Source organism: Cyprinus carpio, chromosome B25 (assembly GCF_018340385.1).
Source record: "Cyprinus carpio isolate SPL01 chromosome B25, ASM1834038v1, whole genome shotgun sequence".
Taxonomy (NCBI): domain Eukaryota; kingdom Metazoa; phylum Chordata; class Actinopteri; order Cypriniformes; family Cyprinidae; genus Cyprinus; species Cyprinus carpio.
In genome coordinates this window covers 3,768,113-3,791,275 of record NC_056621.1, presented here as the reverse complement: position 1 = coordinate 3,791,275, position 23,163 = coordinate 3,768,113, and the positions used below count along the sequence as shown (strand labels likewise).

The following is a 23,163-nucleotide window of genomic DNA, read 5'->3' as shown; positions in this document are numbered from 1 at the left end:
AAAAAACTATATTGAAAGGAAATGTAAAAAACTAAATAAATTAAAATTCATAAAAAAGATTCTAAAATACAAATGAAATAACACAAAACAACCAAGCTGTTAAAATTTAAAATAAATAATATTAAAACATTAAATTAAAATAAGATTAAATAAATACAAAAAAAAAAAAAAAAAAACAAGCTCTGAAAAAAATAATAAATCATAATATAACAGTAAATACATTTTAATAATGATAATAATAATCATATTAAATAAATAAAATAAAATAAGTGGAGATTATCATTAAGGGGTCAAGACTGACAGAACAAGGCAGCCTGTCCAAGTTCAGCCTATTCAAGACTTTGGCTGCTATAGTATCAGAGTTATGATCTGTATGCGGCTCATCTAAGACTAGAGAACAACCATCAAACTGTTCAGCACACTTTATGGAACACAATTACCTCGAGTCGTCTGAGTTTTCCTGACTCAATTTGCCTCCCTCCTCTGGAGCACATCGCTGTGAGCTCAACACACCCAGGGGAATTCCAGCAGCCGACCGATAGTTCTCGATAAACAACCAGGACAAACTCATTTAATCAGGTTTAAAGCAGTAGAGGTTTATTGAGCTGAACGGGCTCGGTAAAAACACCTCCACAAACAACGCTTCTGCACCAATCACGCATCAGGGACCCGTCAAATCCCACCAATCAGGAAACGATCGATGTCCCTCACAACCTTATGACATTAGCCATGTTCATTTATGACCTCAATCTTCTCGTACCTTTGTGGGAGGTGAAGACAAAAGCAGGTACACCGTTTTAAATGGCTCGGGAACATTCAAAGGTCAGAGAAACAAGAAAAAACAACTCTGTTGGAGTTGACGGCATATTTAATTTGATACAAGCCCGTTCAATGAAATTCCAAACCTTCTTTTCTGTATATTCTAGGAGGAAAATGGGCTACAAAACACAATATATATCCCACAATATGGACTTTCTCACATTAAATTAAATATGTCATCTATCTACAGTCTATAGGAGGATCAGAACATCGGGTCGCTAGAGAACCTGAGGACTACAAACGGCCCGTGAGCGCAGAGACGCTGTTTGAGGAATCACAGATGTGCGCTTGGCACACATGAAAACAAACCCACACGCAGATACACTCAAACTGACGCTTGCTTTTACAGAAGAAGAGAAACCATCCAAAAATACACATCAGAAAGAAGTGGAGGAACCTGGATCGTTCACGACTAATTTGAGTCCACTCGTAAATCACATAAACGAGAAATGTTAGGTTTGATTGAATTCCCAGTAAAACGCTGCACGCAGTCAGACGCAACTTACTGAGCGTTTGCGAGACTTTGATGTGAAGCTGTAGAACTTAATGAAAGGAGAGAGAGGAACTTTAAGGGAGGAGGATAAATATGGGCATACATTAGAGCTGCACTGTGTGTGTGTGTGTGAATAAGAGACACACGACGTAGTAAGAGAAAGCATTTCTCATGGCCTGACAAAGATGATCACTGTATCTGAGTACGAAACTCCCTCAAGATGTTCTTCATTGTTTCTTGTCGAACTCAAAACACCCCAACAACCCCAAGACAAAGCTCTGTCAGACTCATCCATCCAGAACAGCCTACTTCTGCTAAACATACTGCTACTTGTTTATGAAAATAAATAAACATACTAAGAACACCCCAGCAACACATTAAAAATCACCCATATAAAAGACAAAATGATGACAAATCTTAATATCTTATGCAGTGCTGCTTCTCAATTAAATGCATCTTGTTTGATGACTTTTATATACACTAGTCAACATCTGAAGTGGATCAAAACCTTTCATCAAAGTAGTCTTAAAACCCAAAACCAAAATGTGTTCTCATCTTAGGACAACTTTGATGAAATTTTTGATCCAATATAAATGTTGACTTGAGTCAATTGGGGCTGGACAATAATTCAATATCAATATATATTGCAATATTTTTTTTTTTCAATAACGCTGATATGATTTTTACATTTATTTGTGATATTTTGATATACATAAGTGTTTCCCATACATTGATTTATTTGTGGTGGTTGACTTCACTGAACATACATGAGCACCACACATTTTTAAATCAAAACAGAGCACCAGTGAAAGTATCTTTGAAGGGAACCAATAGTCTTGAGAACAGTTTTGATGGCATTTTCGTTTTATCTGATAAAGTAGCATTCATGAGCGCAGCGCTGCTTTGTTTACAGCCGTTAACGGGGAAACCACAGTTTCTGTCGCTCCAGAAGCGCCTCCTGCTGGCAGAGAATGAAGCTGCATTTTCAAGTCTCCAGCAGCATGTGTTTTTGTTGCTGCTCACTCATTTACTTATTTTTTTGCAGCAACTCTACACACTTTTCATATTCTTTATCCTGGCTGATGCACTTTTGTTAAGAATAATCAGCCTATGTTATAGTTTAAAGTTAAAGATACTAACATTAATAAAGTGAGTCTGAGAGTCTCATGTTTATTTGACATTTATTTAACATTTGTTTAATTCCACATTTCTTGTTTGAATGAAGCCTAAATACAAATAAAAGGTGAACATTCATTTATTTGTACCATTTTTAATTCTAAAATATAAAGTGAAAGTGAAAGTGACGTGACATTCAGCCAAGTATGGTGACCCATACTCAGAATTAGTGCTCTGCATTTAACCCATCCGAAGTGCACACACACAGCAGTGAACACACACACACACTGTGAACACACACCCGGAGCAGTGGGCAGCCATTTTATGCTGCGGCGCCCGGGGAGCAGTTGGGGGTTCGGTGCCTTGCTCAAGGGCACCTAAGTCGTGGTACTGAAGGTGGAGAGAGAACTGTACATGCACTCCCCCACCCACAATTCCTGCCGGCCCGAGACTCGAACTCACAACCCTTCGATTGGGAGTCCGACTCTCTAACCATTAGGCCACGACTCCCCCTAAATATTATATAGTTTTATAGGAGGAGGTTTCATAGACTTGGCAAATTAATTTTTCAGAAGTGTGTAGGTACAGACATCTGATGTGGGCATTCTTGGCAGTTTTTTAAGCCTCATATCGATATCAGAATTATATCGTATCGACTGAAATTAAGAAATATAATAAAAATGTTAGAAATATCACCCTGCCCTATTGTCGGTAATTCACTTTTGCACAAAAAGTGTTTTTTGTTGTTGTTGTTGTTTTTGCACACCTCTATGGAATATTTACTTTTAATTGGTCAATTGTGGAATTGTGCAGTCAGATATTTTTATAATGACACTCAATTGAATAATTAAAGGGATAGTTCACCCAAAAATAAATTATTTTATCCTTTGCTCAAGTCTCAAGTCATTCCAAACCAGTATGAGTTTCTTTCTTCTGTTGAACACAAAAGACGCCGCTCTGAAGAATGTGGGTCAAACAGTTGCTGGTAGCCACTGATTTCCATAGTATTTTTCTCCTGTACTATAGAAGTCAATGGCTACCAGCAACTGTTTGTTTACCCACATTCTTCAGAACCGCTTCTTTTGTGTTCAACAGAAGTAGTTCAAACAGGTTTGACTTTCAAAACAAATTCAAACAGGTTTGAAATGACAACCTTTTCCTTTATTTTCTATATATCTTGATCCATGATTAAATGTCCAGTCACAAATAGTTTGCTATATTCTGCTCTCTAATTCTTCCTTCCACATAAAACAGCAGGAATAATCCAACAGACGTGTCGTTCACCAGACCTAGCACAATGCGGGTATGAATAATCCCCTTTCCCACCCCCACCGAAGGAATCATGTTTACGAGAGCGCAGCAGAGTGGTTATGTTTAGGAAACAGCCCTTCTGTGGCTTTTAGGGAAGTTTTCGGGGCACGGAGCTATAAGTTGGACTAACCGGCTTTAAAGAAAATTTACTTCATAAATCGTCAGCAAAAGCAGCGGCTCAGTCTCTTCCTGCCTGGCCCGGGGTGTCTCCGTCAGCTCCCATAATGCATTTCTGTCTTGTTTAATTTTACGGTTGCTATTCCATAAACACAGCAGAGACTGTGCAAGTGTCTCTCCAGGTCTTTACAATGTGGAGTGGAAAAACCATCATATATATATATATATATATATATATAATTACAATTTTATATATATATATATATATATATATATATATATATATATATATATATATATATATTTATAATTTTAAAGTATAATTTAAATTTTATGTAATAAATACAAATGTAAATATTAAAATTCAATCAAATTTAAATATATATACACACTTAAATTTTAACAATCATTAGTTTTTTTTAATTTAATAATATTATATTATTTGTTTCTATTATTATTATAAGTGATTTTGGATAAAAGTGTCTGCTAAATGCATAAATGTAAGGCAAGGCAAGGCAAGTTTATTTATATAGCACATTTCGTACACAATGGTAATTCAAAGTGCTTTACATAAAAGAAAGTAAAATAATCATGAAGAAAAATTATAACAAAAATGTAAAATGTAATCAAAATCTTTATTCTTATTATTTTGTTGTTAATTTAGCTAGTTTACCTGTTTGACTCATTTTTGTTTTGCTTTTTGCTTCATTTTTGCATAAAAATACCTATTTTTAAATATATATTCATAGATTGTGTTGGCAGCATGAACCTGTAGTTATTGTCCTTGTTCTGTCTTTAAAGGAAAACTCATGAAAAAACAAGAGAAAGAGCATTTGTGTGTGTGTAAAGAGAAGAGAGACGCTCCGATGGCATTGGAGTGTCACGCTCTTTTTCCTGGCGCAATGAATGACTGAATGAAGCGGCCATTAACATATGAAATAAATGTTAGCAAACTGTCAGAACGAGCGCCATTGTGCTTTAAATGATCTCCTGTGAACTGTGAAAAGCGTTGAATCGTCATACAGGCTGCCCTGAACTTTCAGTGTAACGACCCCAGGGATTCCTCAAGTCTCCTTGCCGTGCACCGCCAGCTAGATCTGAAAGCACGGACAAGGCACTTAAGTGCATGCTTGTGTGTGTGTGTTCTAGTGCTCTGCTACAGCATTAGTGTTGCTTCCTATGAAAAATAGAAGTACAATAATGCGTTACCTCTAAAAGCCCTTCAGATCATTCAAATGCATCTTTGTAGGTTGAGCTGGTAGGTTTCATCAAGTTAAGCATCATTAGTACAACTCACACTCGAATATAGTGGTTTATCAAGATCGCTAACTCTGAAGCATAACTAATGATTCCTCAATCATGTGTCTTTTTGAGGATACGCGCACAACTTTTCACCAGAAAAAAATTCCACAGATGCACACTGAAGAAAGAAGCCGAGCCATATGTACAGACCAGATTATCGGTTAGACTGGGAGAAACCTCATAGAAATCACCCACAAAACACTATGCAACTGCATAGTGATGCAATAAAATAGTCAAAACACCCTATCAAAAAAAATACCCTGCAACTGCACGACAATATGCTTAAAAAAACACCCTAGCAACAACATAAAAATGTAGAAAAAGCACCTAAAACTATCCCTAGCAACCTCCCAGCACAGCATTAACAGCAGTAAGTTTCACACAGTCAGGAAGCACTCTCGTTTCCTTCAGAAAACTGTAAAATCCAGTAATTTGTTCTTGCTGTCAGGGGTCACATTCACTGCGCACAGCTTCAGCACAAACACACAACTGACAGGCATTAAAACCCAAACACAAAAGCTCTTCCGAGTCTTAATGTAGTATAATGCACTGATGCTAATTCTCCCGCTCTGAAAGCCTGAACACGTCATTCCTCATCCCGAGTTTAGAAAAGCATCCTTTATTTCTGCCGGCAGCATACGGAGCCCCTGTTACAGCTTCAGAGGCCAGATCTCAGAGATTTCACAGAGAAAGCACCTGACGGCTGCAGGAATGGAAAGAGACAGAGTTTTGTTTGAGAATAAAGAGAGAACGCTTGTGTTTTAGGATGAATTTTCCCTGAAGGCCGGAGAGACAGGCGGAAAGGTGAGAAACTATCAAACGTGTGAACTACACACGTGTCGAACGCTTTATATGGAGTTAAAAGACCAGGAAGAACATTTCCCTCCAAAAACCCGAAGTAGAACTCCCCGTTTCTGTCAGTGGCTCATATTTCTGAGTGAAAAATGGTGTAATGGTACATGCATGTGGAAGAGGAGGACAGAAAATAAAAACGGAAATAACAGATTCAAAATGATAATAAAAACTATAATAGTATCTCAATGATACAGAAATAACACCTCTAATTTAAATATAAATTATATATCTAAAATGTTTATTTCTGTCTCATTGAATACTGTATTGAATATTGCATGAATAAATACATATATATATATTTATACTTCGGTTTAATACTAATGATGTCATCTTTGGCCACGCCACAGTGAACACAGAACCAATCAGAAGCTTCCATTAATCAATACTGCTGTACTCAGCACAATAACATACTGTAATCCTGTAACATTTCTTATTCTATCGTGTTTGCAAAGTTTTACGGCTTTTTAAGGTCTTCAGATTCCACTGGTGGAGAACTGCCGGCATGTGCACAGATCAATACATTACACTACAGTACAGATCAATAATGCACAGAACTGCAGAATCATATGAAGTTTATCGCCTGTAAATTAGATTCACACACGGTACAAAAAGAGCCATTTACCCTACTAAAAATAAATCACAAACACCTCAATTATTTCTCACAGACAGCGATGAGATTCAATGATGTTGCTAAAGTCTGCTGCTTTCCCGTTTAACTGAAGTGTCTCCTCTAAAATTTCAGAAATGATTTGTTAAGATGCTAAAGCCTGTAATTAAAAAGTCCAATATTTCTCATCGAATTCTTCAAACACTGACAGAACTGAGCTTATGTGTACAATTTAACAGCTCTTTACCTGTACCTGTATGACAACTGTTGACTCCTTTTATTTTCTTCTAAGGAACTTCAGGAGAAACAGTACGAGGCGAAGCTGTAAAACAGCAACCTCCGAGCTCTAAAAGCATCTTCTGGGATGCTACACAAACATATTATATTAATTCTGGTTCCTCCCGTTGGAATTTCTCAGTACAACTGCGTTTACTCGAGAAGTAAAACTAGCAAACAGCGAGAAAACTCTGCTGGGCGTCTTTAAAGGAAACGGAGGCTCCAGTCAGAGCAAGCTGTGAAGGCCTGGCTGATATCTAACCCTGCTGTTCAAACACACACTAATCCTGCTGTTAGATTCATAGCATAGTGTGAAGCTCGACTACAGCGCGCTGACCCGTGTTCTGCAGAGGAGAACTCATCCCATACCAGCACTCTGAACTCTGGCAGAATGATGCACTCCCAGTGGACTGATAGAAATCCATTCTGCCTGACTCAGAAAAACAGGAGTTCTGAGAAACATCTTGGCATTTTTGTGTGCATCAGATGGTCAGAGAGCACGAGGTTTGACCTTCAGACTGTAATAACCCTATAAAAACAACCTTTTAGAATTAAAAAAATATGGATTAACCCTGTAAAGCCTGACAAATAAAAAAGTAGCACTATACATACTATATGCTGATATATATACACACACACATATTAAAAACGGAACATATGAATTAACTTTTAGGCAAAAGTTAAAAAAAAAAAAAATCCGAAGAAAGAAGTTTGCATGTGTGTTTAGGAAAAAACAAAAGAAAGTGAATTTTTAGTTGTTGTTGTTGTTGAGTATCATATTTGATACATCAGGTTTTTCTTGCTTATATAGCATAATATTGTGAGAATATGAAGGGAAAACACTCCAATTTTATTCAGAGGCCCAAACTGAGCAAAAATATGCAATTTGGTGAAGATGCTGATACTAATATGGGTAAAATGAACAAATAAACATTTCTCAAAAGCTTCAGTTTAGTAAGTAAACATCTCGAAATATTACTAAAAATATAGAAGTTATTCTTATGTTTATTTATACAGCCTATTTCACAGCAAAACAACATATGAACCACGACCTAAAGGTGAACAATTTTACAATTATACTCAAAGGCCTTTTACTTGTCAAAAAAGTATAAACTGTCAACCAGATGACAGAAGGCATGTAGTTTTGGTTGATCCAGTTTAGAATTCTGCATATCAAATTTCATACAGTAGGCTTAAGACACAATTTATGAACCTCAAAGGCTTTGTTTTCGTACCTGCCACTGTGAGGCGTGCGGTTCGGCTGCTGATGGTGCCCAGGTTGTCGATGGTGGCCACGCACTGGTACACCCCCTCATCAGGCTTATTGTGTTTGGAGTGGACCACCGTACTGATGAGCAATGAGCCGTCTGCTAGCTGCCGCTTCCTGTCGTCCGCTACCAGGTTCAGGAACGTCCCGTCCTTCTTCCATTCCACCCTCACCAGAGCGTTGCTAGCTGCCGAACAGTTCAGGACAGCGGGGAGGCCGCGTACAGCCAGCGTGTCGACGGGTTCAACCGAGAACCTGAACGGGGTAAAACCTCGGATGCCAGAACCTGAGGACAGAGAGAAGAATGCGTTAGAGGATTCACAGACGATGCATGAGAAGCATTTTATAGCTTTAGCATTTAAAGGGACAGTTCAAAGTCTAATGGGGTTGGGGCGACATGAAGGAGAGTAAATGACAAAAAATTTATTTTTGGTAGGGCCCTATGAAATCCCAAATTCTGTTTTATTTTTTTCCAAATTCCATTTTTTCGAGTTCCGTTTTTTATCGTTTGAATTTTTTAGACTCTGTTTTAATGGTTAAATTTAAATGTATTAGTCAAAAAGCATGTCTAATTAATTAAAATCACGAAACTTTCACAATTTAACAGAAATGTACATTTAAGGCCCTATATTTTATTTTTTCTCAAATTAAGTTTTATTTTTACCAAATTTTGTTTTCCATTAGTTTTATGGATTCCATTTGAATGGTTTCATTAAATTTTAATAATCAAAAGCATCTCTAATTAATTTATTTCAGTAAAAAAAAAAAAAAAATGATAATAATAATATATATATATATATATATATATATATATATATATATTAATTTATCTTTGATTTTCAGAAATACAGTGTTATGTGTTTACATTTTTAAGGTAAATAAATTCTGGTAAATAATTTTTCTGGTAAACATTTTTTAAAAAATAATGTTTTAATAAAAATATTATTATCAGTAGTAGTACTATCATTACATTCAGTAATATATTTCTGTCACAGTTTCTTCAAGTTAAACTGAACTTTTATTTTGATGGGTTGCTGTGAAGACCTTTGAGTTTCTGTTTATATATAATATGATGATAGTTTTTCTCAAAAGAAATGGTAAAATGCTCATGAAGTAACTCTCAGAGCAGTTCTAGAGATTGTGTTCACATACTCAAATATTGAGGCGGCTTAATATTCACAGACACTAGTCCACATCTTGATTTGATTTAAGTGTACTGGCCTACGTTTGATTTATTCACTCAAAATATGGCAAATTCCGTCACATTTTGTGTTATACAGTAAATTTAATTTTTATGACCAGATTCCATGATTCTGTCCACATTCTCCGCATCGAGGAAATCATACTGTAGGTGTCCAACTGATATCTGGGTCTTGAAGCAACACCAGTTGCATGCAACAACAAAAAAAAGCCATCGTAAAACTTGAAATGATACTCTCAAAAACACATGATTACAGGCTTCATCATGTTCTTTTGTTGGCTAAGTGATTTTCATTCTGAAACATTCGTGGGTTAGAGTCCCTCACCTTTCTGCTGTGAAACGGCTAAGCAAAATACTTCTGGGAAAAGTTATAAACCGACATAATTGCCTGACGTTTATAGTGACGTATAATTAAAAAACATAACAGTGTTCAGCCACCAACCCGCATTGTTCAGACAGCACTAATGGCCAATTATCTGCACCAGTGGTGTTGTGCGAAAAACAATTACGGCAAGACTTTCAATATCGTAGCAAGCAAGCAAGCTGCTCCGTACTTTAATTACGTAGGAAATGACAAGCTTCTCGTGTTCGACACAAAGCACCGAATACATAACAATCAGAGACGGAAGCTAATGTGTTCACCTCTTGCTTGTCACTCAGGCTAATCTGATCCGAAAAATATGTTTTTACCTGAGAAACAGATGCAAAAAGCTCAATTTCATTTATGTCATAAAGCATTCACAAATTAGCTACTTTAATGACGCCATATGAATCATTTATTGACTCTAAAGATGAAAAACTAACAATGCATCTAGCTTTAACACAATTTTAGAAAAGCAAGGAATTAGAATCACTGTGGAATGTGGAAAACCATAAAAACTGAAAAATCTAGACATGCAAATTGTGTACTTGCATTTTCTCAATCTAAAAAGGGACCATGCAATGCATAGGAAAGCCACAGTTGCACGCTAATTGTAGTGGAGCCAGCTGGGAAACATTTGGACTAACGTGGCCAAACACGCCCCTGTTTGTGGCTTTGGATGTTTGTCACAGGCTGGCTGTGAGTAATCGGACGGAGTCCAGAATTGCTGTTGGAGGGCACCAGTGATGCATCCTTGACCCAGAAGCCCCGAGACAGCCAGAAAATGAGGCTGCTGGGTTGATAAGTATAAGCTGTTAGCCTTAGTCTGCACACTTTTGAGGAAAACCCACTTCAAAACCGCCTCAGTCAGCGAGACCTCTCAGAATGGGGCAAGGGCTCTCCAGGGAAATGGCACACTGGTGAATGAGAGGGGAAGAGAGAGATACTGACACACACAAAGACTGAAAGAGAACAAGAAGTGGCCTAGAACAGCTAAGGAGGAAAAACGAAATCGGTTAAAGTGTCACATATAAAAACAAAATCAAGGAAATCGGTTAAAGTGTCACATACTATTTCCTTCCTCCTTCTAACGGACTATGACAAGCGTCGGTTTGACGAACTGTTGCATTGTGGGAATACACATGAGTGGCGCAGACACAAGCATGAAAGGAAACACAATGATGCTCGAGGTGGCGATACAAGCAGGGATTTGCCATTTCTAGGGCACTTCATGGGTATGTAGCCCTCAGCAGAACATTAGACGCTGTAGCTGCACAGCTTACTTACAATTATAAACCTAAGGAAACAAACAGTAGACAAAATTATGCTGACATAGCATCGTTTGGCAGAACTAATATGTGAGATGTGGAATTCATGCTCTTCTACTGGCACCAAAAAGACTTTTCATGTTATTCGTTAATTTATTCTAAAACCACACAGTCAAAATAAAATACAATAAAAATGTTACAATAATATTAATAATAATAATTATAAAAATCATATACTTCCACAGGAAACAAGCCGTTTAAGTCAATTCTAAATTATAAAAAATTTAATTTATAATTATTAAAAATGAAAAAAAGTGACTACAAAAGTATTATATCTGCGTAAACCTAAAAAAAATAAAAAAAAGACAAATATGTTTAGGTGTAGTAAGGCAAATGAGAAGTCCGTCACATGCAAAACATTCGAAATTAGCTGAAAGCAGCACAGTTTTTCAGGATAAATCCATAAACCGGTCATTAAGTCATCTCTGCGCATTAAAATGTAATGGAAAATGTTTAATCACCTATGTCACATTTCAGCTTCGTTGAGTTATATGAACAAAAACAGCATCACAATTCTCACTGAAAACTTTAAGCAGTGTTCACACTGACAGCAGATACTGTACTGTCGGACACCAGCATTCATTCCTTCTCAACGTCATTGTATCTGTATTCTAGTGCCTTTGTGCACACAACTGTCCTTCAGCAGCTTCTACTGCATCTCCTCCCTTCATTTCACATTCACTCGAACCGACTCGAATCAGAATTAGAGAGTTTGTGCTTTCATCCGTGTTTTTCCCTTTTGTCTTTTCATCTTCCAAACGCAATGGCTCTTTTCATTTCTACCGGATGCTTTCAAACGCTTCAGATAAATCAGAATTTGCTCCGTGAGCAAACAGTTCCAAACATCAGATGCACTGAGGGCAAAAAGGAGGGTTTTAATGTTGAAAGCAAAGTTGGAGCTAAAACAAAGTGCAGAACCTGTCATTAGCACTCAACAGGTTAGAAATAGCTGCTCCTCACACTTCTTCACACTCATCAGACCCGTCACATGGTGTTGTTTTTCCCCCCACAATCCCTTTCTGTGAGGCATTAGCATGTTAGGATACTTTACCTCACGTTGTGACTCAATATTATAGATTCAGAGAGAAAAAACGGCACATGTAATCAATCTCCATAAGAGCCGTGGGGATGACAGGTGGGCCGCTTCACAGCAATAAAAGCGGGGCTCATCTGGGTGGAGTGGGGTTCCTCCCTCAGGAGTCCATTTCTACCTCATAAAGCATGGAAATTGAGGATCCCAGAGGGCACATATACCACAATCCATTTCCACACCTGTTGGTAACACCGAGACCCCAATACAATCAGAATCTGGGACAATCTATTGATTGAACCCAAGTGTTTCGCCAACTCAATCAGCTAATTCAATTACCTTATGCTAATTCGTGGGCTTCAGTTCTAATTCAACGTATTTTATTTACTAAATTTCTGAAACACCCCAAAATACCACGCAGATATTAATCTATTAAACCATATTTTCCTACCTCAGGCATTCAATTTTAGTCCGAAATGGACACCATTTATTTTCAAGCAAAGCTGTCAGATTCTAAATAATTCATGTTAATGTTAAACACATTTACCTTATGGGTAATTCTTGGGCTCCAAAGATAATTTCATTTTCAGAAAGCGCGATAACAATAAGCATGGAAACCATTAAAAAAAAAAAAAACCCTCAGGCATTGAAGATTTTATCATTTTCTGATATGGACACCATTTATCTTAAACCCAGTTACAGAAGGTTGTCTGAACAAAACTACAAAGAAATGTTGTTTTTAATAAAAAAAAAAAAAAATAATAATAATAATATATACTTAATTTAAATATTATAAATTAAATTTATATATCAAAAATATTTTGCTATCAAAAAATTTATTTTATACATAATTTGAAAACAATACAGTTGCCCGAGTAGAATCTCATGTGCATGTAAAACCATCAAATGGGGGGGGGGGGGGGCAGAAATCTGCGACCGCAAACAAACTGTTTACAAGACTATATTTACTCAGCTCATGCTGATGGAGGTGATGACGCTGCTCTAGGGGGAGCGTTTGCAGTACTGTCATTGATTACGGCAAGACAATGAGGGCTGATTCTGTGCGCCCCACTCTTTCATCACTCACACGAGTGAGAACAAGCAGCCGGGCCCACGAGGAGCATTATGGGAGTCCTCAGAGGGGCTGGAGAGGGGGCTGTGAGCCTGTCAAATTATTTTCCCCTCCAACAAGCGGCGGTTTCAGCAGTCTTCAAGACCCAGCGGGAGGGGGAAGTCACTTCTGGTGCAGTGACACAATAGCGCTATTGAAGAAGGCTCTGACAAAGACTTTGCCATTAATCAAATTACAATAATAAAGGCCCACTGTTACATGCAAACATGGCCAAGGCTCAACAGTGTGAAATCTGATGCGAAGCTTTTGCCCCATGCTTGCTGAAGTTCAACCAACTTCCAATCCTGTTTATTTCCAAAAGACTCCATGACCTCTGGCAGACGAAAAATGCCACAAAATTAACCTTGGCGTATAACTTTCTGGTCCACGGCATAGTAATCTAGCCATGCTGGATGATTTGGAAAACACTTTCAGATTCCTTCACCTTTACTTCATAACCTGCGGTCTGAAACTAATACATCCACCGGGAGTCTGCGGACGACTAGTCCGTCTAAATCCATAAATTGGATTCTACCCTTCCGAGCCCCCTTAAACCTTGTTTTTCAACCCAAAATGAAATCCAAAACACATCCCATGTCCTAAATGAAAGCGGCGGAAGTGGTCCACAAAACTTCTATCCAGCTTCCAGTGAGGGAACGAGGCCAAACAGAAATTGATTCTACACGCCATTAGCTCCCTACAGAACAGGCAAATCAAAAAGCACAGCAAAACAGCCCTCTCAAGCAGTAATTCCACACTTATCTGGAGACAAAGGCACAATGGCAACAGGAAATGGAGGGTAATGATGACAAATAATAGTTCTGGAATCAATTAATCTCTCGGGACGTCCTCAGGGAGACGGAGGGTATCTCTTTGTAACAATGGAAGTCTTGATTCAAAGGTAGAATGAACATTCACGACTAAAAGAAGCCACAGAGGGCCGTTCGATTTCTCGGCATCTCTCAAACGCTTTTAAGATGGAGAAAATACCTCAATATTGTGTCTGTGGCTAAAAAGCAATATCTTAACCATTTGAACATGGAGAATAAGAATTCAAAAGAATATATGTGACTAATTGCTGTATTATCCTTCATAACTAGAGTCAGAAAATATGAAAAAACATTTGAAGAAAATCTTGCTTGCAAAGAAGACATGTGCATATCTAGTAGGAATACACCAATTCTGGCTGATACCAATACGCTGATATTGAAATTACTTTGTCTAAATAAAATAAATAAATAAAACATCGCAAAAAGCAAAATACTGTGATATGGCTTTTAAATTGCATAGGCTGCAATTTTAATCAATATGTGCACTACAGGTTTCAGAGTAAAGCACAGGATTTATACACATGTAGTTCAGGATATAGCAAGTTTTTCATTCTGGAACCAGCAGCACATATTTCTATTTACAGGCAATCCGTCAAAATTTAAGCTTGATGGTTTACCATTTGAAAATGGAAAAAAAATACGATATAAATATTAGTATTATAATTTTACAGTTTTTCTTTATTACTTAAGTTATTATTTTATATAACAATATAATTGCAACATATTTCTAATTTTGTTAAATACTTATTTAATAATAATCCAAATAAAGCCATATTAATTAATGTGCAATATGGCATATAACAAAGTTAAATAACAACTTTGTTCATGTAATACTTCCTGAAAGAGATTTGAGTTGGTTCTTGTGAAAAAGGTATAAAAGGTCTTCACACTAGAAAAATCTTCAGCGTAAAAAGTGATATTTCAGCTTTTTTATTATTAATTAATAAATTTTAATAAATGAATTACTTAAATTTTATTGCTACATTATTAAAATTAATGCAATCTATAATTTTATTTTAATGCAGATGCACTCAAATAAAGCTATTTCAGTCATTTGTTAAAAAATTCCTGCATTTTTCATATTGCAATATTGCCATGTTTATATATCGTGCAACTATACATTAAACATTGTTCAATTAAGAAAAATCTAATATCAGCCAATAATGGATAAGGTATTGATATTTATGTATCATGCATCCCTTATACTTTACTACCTGAACCAAAACATACAGTATAAGGCTTCTAGATTTTCATATTCACGTCTAGTATTTACGTTTACGTATGAGAATTTGACCTGCTGAGACGAGTCGAGGGCGCATGGCTCGCCTGAGGGGAAACATGCAGGTATTAGCGGGTAAAGCTGCTTGAGCGTTTCTCTTTCATTCTCTCTCTCTCTCTCTCTTTATCTCCTTAGGTGGGCACACAAGAAAGTCTTTGAAGTCTCACCTACCTCTGCTCAAATATTGGTTTTATTCCTGCGAGAAGAACTTCGCATCTAATCCCATGATTTGTTTCAGCGAGCGCTGAGAATACTAAAACCCTCATACGGAACAAAATCGTTCAATGGGTATTTATGAAGTGGGTTTTAGCGTTCAGATTTGGTTCTCTGTAGATTTGAAGGACTAGCGAGTTTTTTTGCAAGCCAGAGTAAGTGGATAAACACAGCAGAGCAGCAGCAGTTCACCATGGTATTAGGACATCTACCATGGTACTATTTTACCAATCCAGGTATGACGCAAATATTTAATACTTAAGTAAAAAAAAACTTCATTAAAAAACCCACATTAATCAACCACAAGTTTGCATAATAATCATATAGAAAGACAATATCACCATAACGCAGGTTTCGCTCGGGGACATAGAAAGCAGTTGGTGAGGTATGGGAGGTGGGAATTGCGTCGCCATGGTAACGCTCTAATGATGACTGACGCTTTAGATCGACCAATAGGAGAGTCCCGCTGGGAATGCCCCATCTAAACCAGGGACGACAGGTTGCCTCAGGCTTGTTTCTCTCCCAGTGAATACAAATTGACAGCACTGACGTGGACCTCCTCACGGCCTCCTGAGGGGCCCTCGACGGTCGGCCCCCAGAGACGCTCTCAGAACCAGCCATACTCGAGAGCCGATTGATGACGCAACCGACTGTTACTTAATAAGCTGCACACAGACAAACACAGCACATCGGGTCTTTGTTGGAGAGCTCGGAGAACTTACTTAGCCAACTAAAAGACATTTCAAAGTAACTTGTGTCTTTACAAGTTGCTTTTGATGAAACAGTTCATAGCTATCAGTCACATTTGATGCATCTCTGCTAAATGAATTAATGTCAGTATAAATGTAAATTTATAATAAAATCACCTTGGAACAGATGGGACAAATAGCATGATTGGTGCAGCTTTGCACTGCAACAAATTTATAATTCGTCTTGTAAACTGAATTTTCCGTCTGCTAAATAATTTTTTTTTTTTTTAATGTTATCAATTTATTTTCATGTATTTTTATTTAATTTAATTAAAAACATTTTTAACAAAAAAATATAATTAAAACCAAAATTTAACAAACATGAATAAATTACCCCATTACTCTGCCCCCTTGGTCTCAGATGCTACACTGGTTCAAGACCAGCAGTTTAATGGGGTTAGAGACCATTTTTCCTGTCCAGAATGGCTTTTCTTTGGAGGAAACACCCAGAATGGCTGCAGATTGGGTACCAGCACCGTGAAAATGGGGAAAGGGAGTCCTATTTGTCATTTTATGGTTCAAAAGGGTGTTGAAGAGTGACCCCAATGCACACATACAACGGCTGCAATGCTCTACTACCAAACAGTCCAAGCTTTACCAATCAGAGCTGAAGTAGCGATTACCCTCTCAATGATTCTTAAAGGGATAGTTCACCCAAAAATGTAAATACTGTCATTAATTAGTCACCCTCATGTCATTCCCACCTCTATGACCTTCGTTCAGCTTAGGAACACAAAATAAGATGTTTTTGATAAAACCTGAGAGCTCTCTGACCCTCCATAGACAGCAATGCAGCTGACACGTTCAAGAAAGGGAGTAAGGACATCATTTAAAAAAGTTGATGTGACCTCAGTGATTCAACCGTAATTTTATGACAACACACGTTGTACATGATGCATGTGTGAGATGCTGCTGATGTAGAACGTCCATCTCTGTCAGTTCATCATCTGTATATTCTGGTTTATATAAGTAAGGCTGCATCATGGTACTCTTGTGAACAGGTGTCGAAGACTGACACAGAAAAGAAGAAATTGTCGAATAAAGTTATTTCTGTTTTCTTTGCGCACAAAAAGTATTCATGTAGCTTCGTAAAATTATGGTTGAACCACTGAAATCACATGGACTGTTTTACCGATGTCCTTGCTACGTTTCTGAACCTAGGAACATTTCAGTTGCGGTGCAGTCTATGGAGGGTCAGAAAGCTCTTGGATTTCATCAAAAATATCTTAATTTGCGTTCAGAAGATGAATGAAGGTCTTACGGTTTTGAAACGACGTGAGGGAGAGTAATTAATGACATAATTTTCATTTTTGGGTGAATTATCCCTTAAATGTTTCTAATGATTTGGCCAACGTAAATTGAACCAGCTAATTGTTACATCACAAACATACACTCGAGACTAACGCAATTGCTTGTTTCAGACAGGACAAAAGACAGACGGAGAAATAAAGAGAAAGTATCTGACAGAACGTCTGCGTCAACCCTCAGACGTCGTCCAAAAACCCCACTGGCAGCCGTCCAGATTCACGCACCGCCACCAAACGCAGTCAGACTTGTGAAGAAACCAATGGAGCGCCGCTTCGAGATACGCTCTCTTTCAGAGCTGATTAAACGTTGAGGAAAATGAGCCAAATGCCAATTAAAAGAAGGCGAGTCGAGGAACAACAGCAGAGGCGGTGGTGCGGCGTGCAGTGATTTCATTAGTCTATATGTGATAGATCCTGCGTGCAGTTTGGACACTGATTAATGAAGAGACACCCACAGCTCTATTAGAAAGCTCCAACGGCTTACACACACTTACCATCTGCCATTGATTACTCTGAGAAGAGAAAAGTCAGTATCAGAGAGGCTACACTGATCAGCACACCAATAAATAACCCATAACCGGCTTGTCATCAATATCAAATCCTGTAGAAACTCTCAAAAAAATAGTACAAGGTATCAGTCCATAATAGGAGACTGTGAGATCATTACATTCCCCAGCAGTTCCTCGTCCAAAACCAACATCCACCGGTTCAATTTCTATCCAAACACAAAAACACATACAGACACTCCATTAAACTCTAGAAACAGTGTTGTTACCGCAGCCTCAGGCTTTCAGACTAAAGCTTCATAAAACAATAAGCACACAATTGACCTTTCCTTGCTGACGCTAATGAAAGCCAGCAGGAGAGACGACCTCGATTAAATAACCATGTGTGTTTATGTGGTATTGTGTGTTGGTAAGTTAATGTGAGGTTTAACAAGAGCATTTGAATGAGTTTGGCAGCTCAAACGTTTATAAAAACATTTGTAAACTCAGCTTTTTACATTTCCACCAAGTTGTAACCTGGAAAAACTAATGTTAACGTTAGAAGCCAACGGTGGGATTAAATGTCTTCAAGATACAGCTTTCAACAGACAAAGGGAAACTATAGACAGTGCTAAACTAGACTGGTCCCATTGTACATCAACAAAGCCAAATAAACTTCATGCACACAATTCTATGCAACAACACATTTTTTCATTTTATTTGCTAGATATTGAAATATATCTGGCCATAACATCAAAGCCAACAAATAATAATATAAAAAATAAGTGCTGTCAATCGATAAAAAAAAAATCACTGATTGAATCGCACATTTTTTTCTAAAATTAATTGTGATTAATTGCATATAATGATATATACACAGTATTCACACATAGAACCATATAATGACAAATGTGAAATTGCCACTATATAACACAAGCGACAAAACTAGAAGAATATGGGATATTTAATGCCACTATTTAAATGATTAGCCAACTCTAACTTCTAAAAGAAAAGAAAAAAAAAAGAATAAAGAACTAATGTACCAACCACCACAATTTCAATGAAATATGGAGATAAACAGCATGAGCGTAAATATTTGCATAGTACGACATACTAAAGCATGCATCACCCGGTGCCTGCTTGATTTAGAAATAAAAGCAGAAATTGGACAAACCCGTGTCCGTCCCTCCCCTGCAGCGAGAGAAGATATTCCAGAGCACCGCTGCAAATCAATGACCTCTGATTCTAATTCCTCCTGCGCAGAGCGGCTCACTAAGGTCAGCAGAACCCAGATACTGCGGAGGTTTAATGACCTCCACGATCCCATCTAGAGACCACTCAGACATCAGCGGAAAGCAGAGGGAAAACAACACACCCTCAAAATTCAACAGCGCCTCATTTGATATGGAGTTTAACATGATTTCACTTTGTGCACATTGTGCAATGACTAAATAATTCAAACCAGACAAGAGGGGAGAGAAAGACCGTTCTTCCATTGCGTTTCTCCTCCTACCAATTCTCCTCTATCGCTTTGAAAGGCAAGTCACATCTCTGCGTAATTACAGGCCTGATATCAAACCCACCTCCTTGAGAGTAGACTGACAGTTTTTCCCCCTCTGGTTTTAGTGTTGTTAAAGAGTTTTGCAAAATGCAACATTTAGTCTTTATCTCCCTCATACAGATGCATGCGGTCAAAGACCAAGAGCAAAGACCGGAACTATAAAGGTCACTTAAGAAGGAAACAACTGAAGAAGCACACACTTCTAAAGAGTATACTGTTAAGTATACAATGCACATTAAGTGTTTAATTTTGTCTTTTGAATCCAATTTTGTGTAAACGTCTTTTTTAGCCACAAATCACCATTAATTTGCCATATGCAATCCATTTTACTTGCATAATGTGATTATTTAGCATTAGATCACTTGCTCACCAGTGGATCATCTGCAGGGAATGGGTGCCGTCAGAATGAGAGTTCAAACAGCTGATAAAAACATCACAATAATCCACACCACTCCAGTCCATCAATTAACATCTTGTGAACCCAAAAGCTGTGTGTTTGTAAGAAACAAATCCAACATTAAGAGTTTTTAACCTCAAACCATTGCTTTTGGCTAAAATATGAATCCATAGTATTGCTTTCTCCAGTGAAAAAAAAACGTCTCATCTGAATTAGAAGAGAAACATGCTCTGATCAAGCACCATTTACAAGAGAAAACGGCTCTAAACACATGGGTGGATTTTGATGTGAGAGACAACAGGAGATGGACTTTTTCACTGGAGTAAGCGTTATTATGGATTATGGACTATTTAATTTTAAAGTAAAAACACCTGAATGATGGATTTTTTTCTTACAAACATTCATCGTTTTGCTTTATTAACTGATAGACTTGAGTGGTGTGGGTTACTTGTGGATTATTGTGATGTTTTTATCAGCTGTTTGGACTCTCATTCTGACGGCAGAGCAAGTGATGTAATGCTACATTTCTACAAATCAAAAACTCTTCTACATCTTGGATGAGGGTGAGTAAAATTTCAGCAGAGTTTAATTTTTGGGTGAAGTATTCCTTTAAGATTACAAAAATAATAAGTGCACTGCATTGTGGGATACACAATGAAGTGTCCTCCAGCTATTTACTGCAATGTCTCTGATTCATCACTGGTTCTTTATACTGCATTTGATGTTTCTAGGTACCAGGTAAAGTCAAGGTTTTCATACACAAGTAGTGCAAGCTCAGATCCCAGCTGAGTCGTCAGAGGGTCGCGGGGCATCGTGAAGCAAGTGAACCTGCAGTACGGATCGACCCGAGCAGCAGAAATATTACGCCGAGCGTGTACCTGTGAGATGAGAGCACGCTGCCATCAGGTGCTTCACAGCTGAACAGAACGCCAGCAGAATATTTACAAGCCTGTCTGTAACATCTGTGAGCTCTCTGTGTGTGTGTGTGTGTGTGTGTGTGTGTGTGAGAGAGAGAGAGTCTGTCATTTCCTCTGAACCAAACACCTGGAGAATGTTCTGGATGGATGATGACTGCTGCACTCATGCTAAATTGCAGTATGTATGCCGAGCACTGTTGGGAATTCTCTGCAGTATACACTTTGAATACATGGAATACTGAAGCCCACAATGCAATGCACTTGACGATGTAAGATCAATGTTTTTTTTTTTCTGTTTCATATTCACAACACTCTGTTTCCAATCTAGTAACATGCAAACATGCAAATGTATAATTAAATGAACAATTTTAATAGCTTTAGTTAACAATGACAACAACTGGTCATGACACCTTTTTCCAGGTAAATGAATATAAGGGCACTTGTTGAATTAAACATGCAAATGTGACGTGACAATGTAGAATAAGTAACTGAAACATTTATCACATGCATACTATTAAAAACAACCAGTGTACAGTATACTGCGCAGCATTTCACATGTGCATGTGCGTACATGCATATACATTAAACTCTCCAGGGATCATGTCGCAGGCACCCATCAGTTTTCTTGTGCAGGAAATGTGGCCTGACGTTGTTTAGTGCTCTATAGGGTGAGATTAAGAACAGAAGGGAAGTCATACATCACTGCCTACAGAGGTGCTGAGATGATACATCAAGCCAAGAGAAAGAGGGTTTGAGACACGGGGCATGGGGCCTGAAGCATAGCATGAATAAAACTTCTGAGAGTCATGTAACTGATCTGGGAACAGGATTGACATTCATCTTAACAATAAGATTATATATAGCCAGAAGAAACTGAGCTCATGTCAAGAAATCCAATGGTTCTGTTCCAAACCCAGGTCTACATAAGTGACGAACTTCTAGCTGAAATTGAACCTCAAGAATAACTGATACGAAAAATTCTATTTCAGTTGACGTGTTTTTTTGATTGATTCTTAAATTAGTAATTACTTTTGTGTAAGTATGCCAGCTAAACTAACAACTCAAAAATACACAGTTTACATAAATATTGGCCAAAATAGTTCATTTTCAATCTATTACAGACATTTACGAAGCAATACTTTTCAGAGCAAAATAAAAATAAATTCTAGATATTTTAGAATTTATAATAATATAAATTATACATATTTTACTTGTAAACATAAACACACAGGACTTAATCTTAAAAGTATTCTATTTAACTATTTATTTTCAACTGAACCAGTCACAATTCGCTTTGGGGATTATTTTATCCTCAAAGGCAATGCTGTCTTATATTTTTCATGTTTGGAGATGAACTGCAGAACAATCAATAACGATTTTCAAGCTTTGACAATTAAAACACAAAATCTTGAATATTTGGTTACATCCTTGGTCAGGAACTCATCTATGATGCCAAAAAACGAAGTCTATGTAGGAAACCTCTCTATGGTTTGTAATAGCCCCATTGTTTTTCAACTGATGAGAAAAAGTTTGCAGTTTAAAATAAAGTCAAAGTGTGTTTACATTACACATAATTATTTCAGACAATGATTTAATCCAACAGTACTTGGAAAAACTCAACACAAGAGGTTGGCGCTACACTGTAATATATGTTCTGTTGAATCCACATCACACATATGCAGTTTAATGCTTTCCTTGGATTCAGACATCACATTTGCATTCACAACATGCTGCTTTTCACACCGCAAAAGCAAAATGAGGAACCAATCTGATGTCTTTGCAGGTTCAGATGATCGTTTTTCTTCCCAGTGACTTTCCTCTTGCTCCTCTTTAACCAAGATAAAAATGTGAGCAAGTGTCCCTGCGTGCTGTATAATCGCTCACTGATATGAGCCATATGGACCGAGGTCTTACAATCAGGTGAATCTCAGAGTTTAAGTAAGCCGCCAGCTCTGACCTACCATCGTTCTTGCCCAGCCCTAGAGAGGATTTCGTTTATGAACAAGTCTGATGAGCTTAGATTAACAGTCACAGTTTTTATTCCCCCGATTCATTCGCCGAGGCTATGACCCCCACCTGGGCCGGGGGCAGATTTAATCTAATAGGGCCAATGCCAGAAAATGATCCACGACATCCTCTCCAAAGAGAAATGGGGTTATCTCCATTCATCTGTGACCACAACAGACGATTCCCGATTAATGAGAAATCCGTGCCCAATCAAAAATCGGATT

General features: G+C 37.6%; 1 protein-coding gene across 3 annotated transcripts in view; it reads right to left on the bottom strand.

Moving 5' to 3' along the window:
- Window positions 1–23,163, bottom strand: part of LOC109097466 (neogenin) — a 123,426-nt gene that overhangs the window by 70,754 nt on the left and 29,509 nt on the right. For all 3 annotated transcript variants that reach the window (XM_042753660.1, XM_042753658.1, XM_042753659.1), the window contains exon 2: window positions 8,132–8,449. In XM_042753660.1, the coding sequence (XP_042609594.1) occupies window positions 8,132–8,449 (318 nt within the window). The remainder of the gene's footprint in view (window positions 1–8,131; window positions 8,450–23,163) is intronic.